This window comes from Pinus tabuliformis, chromosome 3_1 (assembly GCF_031772625.1).
Source record: "Pinus tabuliformis cultivar Carrire ecotype Pingquan chromosome 3_1, CPIR1, whole genome shotgun sequence".
NCBI lineage: Eukaryota > Viridiplantae > Streptophyta > Pinopsida > Pinales > Pinaceae > Pinus > Pinus tabuliformis.
Genome location: NC_142301.1, coordinates 19,806,626 through 19,810,709, shown reverse-complemented (window position 1 = coordinate 19,810,709; position 4,084 = coordinate 19,806,626). Strand labels below are relative to the sequence as shown.

At 38.3% G+C, this 4,084-nt stretch overlaps 1 protein-coding gene across 2 annotated transcripts; it reads left to right on the top strand.

Moving 5' to 3' along the window:
- The first annotated feature begins 911 nt into the window (after window positions 1-911).
- LOC149185560 (amino acid transporter AVT1H-like) lies at window positions 912-3,783 on the top strand. 2 transcript variants are annotated; one of them, XM_089412431.1, is made up of 3 exons: window positions 912-1,349; window positions 1,950-2,560; window positions 2,821-3,783. In XM_089412431.1, exons 1-3 carry the CDS (start codon window positions 1,022-1,024, stop codon window positions 3,364-3,366), a joined length of 1,485 nt encoding a protein of 494 aa, XP_089268557.1. In that variant the 5' UTR covers window positions 912-1,021; the 3' UTR covers window positions 3,367-3,783. The 2 variants fall into 2 exon arrangements, with proteins under 2 accessions (XP_089268557.1, XP_089268558.1); XM_089412432.1 differs by lacking the exon at window positions 912-1,349 and adding an exon at window positions 1,433-1,454.
- The last annotated feature ends 301 nt before the right edge of the window (window positions 3,784-4,084 follow it).

Sequence of the window (4,084 nt, the reverse complement as noted above, 5' to 3'; positions counted from 1 at the left end):
TCCTCTGGGTGAAAGTTACTGATTCCATAAACCTCCCATGATTCCTCCCAGAGAAATAACCAAAAACCTCCCATGATTCTTCCCATAGAAATTAATCTAAAAATTATGGACAACCAAAGCAGTTTTACTTTGCAGACCCATAGAAATTAATCTAAAAATTATGGATAACCAAAGCAGTTTTACTTTGCAGACCAGGGTGTGGATGACCATGAAATTCTTTTTCCCAATGATAAGGATTTGAAATGGACACGGCGTGGCGTTCATGCGCTCGATTGCTATTTAAACTGTAACCGCCTCAAGCTTTATCTTTTGCTGCTTCAATTAACTAATTCTGTGGCATGCGTAATGCTTTTCCCCTCATTTTGCGCTCCCTGCAGCACCATATTTTGTACTCTAGTACTCCCTGCATCATATTTCTCATGATGATGATTATTAATAGTCATTGTAAAAACTACAGAATTCCAATCCCAATCCAAGTGAAGGAAATTGGAAATGGCCATTTTCTGTTGTTGAGAGAAAGGCAGAGAAGATATCAATATCTGAGAGGTTGACAGTGGCGTAGAGGAATGCAACGGAACGAAGACGTGGCTTATGGAACTGATTGAATTAATAAACTAAAAACGCTCACACACGCCTGTGCTGTTCAAACCTGCGCCTAAACTTAGCTTGCTTAACTGCTTTGCGAGAATTTTGCATTAAAACAATGCTTCCCAACTCTTCTGACACGAGGTTTCCGTGGTCTCCTTTTCGTCCATGGAAAAAGCAAAGTGCTCATCCTGCTCTGTCCTAATTTCCCAACCACACGACATAACGTCCGCCAAGCAATACACACTTTGTAACTCCACTGTCCTTTGCTTCCAATCATTGATTGAATCATCAAAGTGGTTATGGGTGGCCTTATATGTATGCAAAACACCAATAGGAATAGTAGGGTTATAGAGCCATAGAGTTCAGAGAAGCATTATTAGGCCTTCTCTGATCAATTTCATAACTTGGCAATCATTTAGAGCAGGCCTTCCTGATGCAAAAAATGAGCATGGCCAAGAAGTTGTTCAAGAACAATATGGTTCATCTAAGCAGAGCCTGCAAATCCCTTAACGATGCTTGGCCAATTTCAATTTTCAAAGCTCGAACAAACAGAGAGCCTCCATCTCCATCTGCTATTAAAGTTTCCGATCATATTGATAATCATCAGTTTGTTTTGTCTGCAAAACGTGGATCAGAAGAAGTATTCGATAATCACATTTCAATCCAAATAAGATTGGCCGATGATTCCAAGGATCTGCAGAAACCAGTGGGCACCAGCTCCTTCCTCCATACAACCATCAACTTACTCGGTATCATGCTAGGTACTGCTGGCTTCTTTTATATTTATTCAATTTAAGCTTAGGGTTTTGTATAACCCATTGTAGTTGTAGGATGTTAAACCATCAACTTACTCGGTATCATGCTAGGTATTGCTGGTTTCTTTTCTATTTATTCAATTTAAGCTTAGGGTTTTGTATAACCCGTTGTAGTTGTAGGATGTTAAACTTATGTCCATTGCAGATTCAGGAAATATCCTGGAATCTGAATCTGCAATTGACATCAGGATAACCATCTTTATAAGGCCTAGCTGTAGAGTCAATCATTTTGACATTGCTGTTGAGCTTTCTTATGATTTGAATATCAAATGATGACAATCTACGATGAATGGAAATAAATTTTTATTTTTATTTTTATTTTTATGGTAATCTACGATGAATGAAAATGAATTTTTATTTTTATTTTTATGGATTTTGAGAATATTTTAAAATTTGATTGAACTTCATTTTATTATAGATTTTGAAAATATTCTAGAATTTGATAAATAAAAAATTGTTTGCATAAACTAGTTTTGAAATTTGCATTCTATAATAATTATATATATCAAAATTTAAGCTAACCTATCATGTTGGTTTGATGATCAGGGCTTGGACTGCTCTCAACACCATATGCTTTAGAAGAAGGGGGATGGATGAGCCTTGGGGTATTGTTAACACTATCACTAATATGCTGCTACACTGCATTTGCTCTAGCTCGGTGCCTGGATTGCGATCCCAAGGTGTTAAATTATCAAGACATTGGGAACCAGGCTTTTGGAGTGAAGGGACGAATTATTGTTTCCACATTCCTATACGTTGAGATCATATTCATAGCAATTGGGTACACCATATCTCTGGGGGACAATATTGCTGCAATCTTCGTTGACACACAGCTGAATTTATCGACATGGTTACACCTTACAACGCCTCGGTTGCTTACCATAATAGCGGTTATCATCGTTCTACCGACCCTATGGGTTCGAGACTTGAGCTCCATTTCCTTCCTGTCGTGGGGTGGAGTTACCACTTCTCTTCTGCTGATGTTCACACTTACTTGGGCCGGTCTTTTTGGTGGAGTGGGATTCTCCAGGAATATCCCTCTGATCAACACGCATAGAATACCAGTTTCCACTGGCCTTTATGCCTTCTGTTATGCTGGCCACGTTGTCTTTCCAACAATATACAGATCAATGAAGGAACCATCTCAGTTCGGCAGGGTGAGTCCTAACTGAGTCTTTATTTCATCCCCAGTAAATTAATTTTGGATTTTGTCCGGATTATTTTAACAAAATTACAGATTTTTTTATGGTTCATTTTAGGCATTCTTGTGTTTATTGGAGAATGTTCAGACATCCCACCTGAACATCAAATTTTAAAATATTCCTAAAATAAATTCAGCTTCTTAAACCTACATTCATTAAGATATAACCATACTTGGTGTTTATATTTATATTGATGTTGTGGTTCTGGATTTCAGGTAATTATTCTGAGCTTTGTAATCGTCACAGCGATATACAGTGGGTTTGCTTGCCTGGGTGGGACAATGTTTGGAAGCTCAGTCAGTGCTCAGATAACTCTGAACATGCCCAGACATTTGTTGGTAACAAAGTTTGCTCTGTGGGCAACTGTAATCACTCCAATGAGCAAATATGCTCTGCAGCTTTCACCTGTGGCAAGAGAGCTGGAGAACTTGGTGGCCTCTGCATGGAAACCCAAGCCCAGAGGGAGAATGGTCACAAGGATATTCATAGTATCCTTCCTCTTATTCAGCATTCTGGCAATGGCCCTTGCTTTGCCTTATTTTGGCTACGTGTTGGCTCTCACAGGATCATTTCTGAGTATCACCATGTCCATCATTCTTCCCTGCATCTTCTACATCAAAATCACTCGCAAAACTATGACTTTACCAATGATGTTGATGAACATTGCCTTCATATTCGTGGGACTTGTTTTGAGTATATGTGGAACCATAGCCTCTGCTAAAAATCTCATCGATAGCATTCACAGCCATGCAAGGACTTGATCAATAACAGAGCCCTAATAGCTCTGAAATTATACTTGTTTTCCACGACACAACCACCCAACCGCTGCTGCAATTGCGTTCTTCAGTCCTCCTCACATATATATCGAGTCCAACCATATATATATTTATCATATTCTTCCATCCTTTCGCTTCAGAAAATATGGCAACTTGTCATACTAAGAGCTTTCTGGTCTGCAATGGCGAAAAATTATGATCTATGTTTGAATAAGAATTAAAGAGAAAAAGATGTGAATGGCAATTTTCTTATAGATATTGTCCAGTGCACCAGAAATCGGTGTAGAACAGGACATAGAAATTCCGTGGTGAATGCTGCCTGGCCATTACTTGTAACAGAAAGCATGTAATGGAAATAGTAACCTGCAAGAAAATAGGTCACCTCTCGTGCATTTCCTTGAATACAGGCTTGATTCTTGTGAAAATAACGTTACTTTAAAGAATAATTTAAACAAAAACTATATAATAATAATACAGGTAACCAAATATTTCATGTGTACATTAAATAACAGCAGTTCTAACATAACGAGGAAGCCTGTCTGTGGGTAAACCTGGATCGCTGGATGTTTGACTGTTCTATTTCTGCAATGATCTGACTTCTAAGTTATTTTCATTTCATATGCAACTATCAGGGAGGGGAAAGGATGAGTTATGATTGGCAAGGCAAGTATGTTTTGTCAGGTTTCATGGGTGTTGTTTAGTT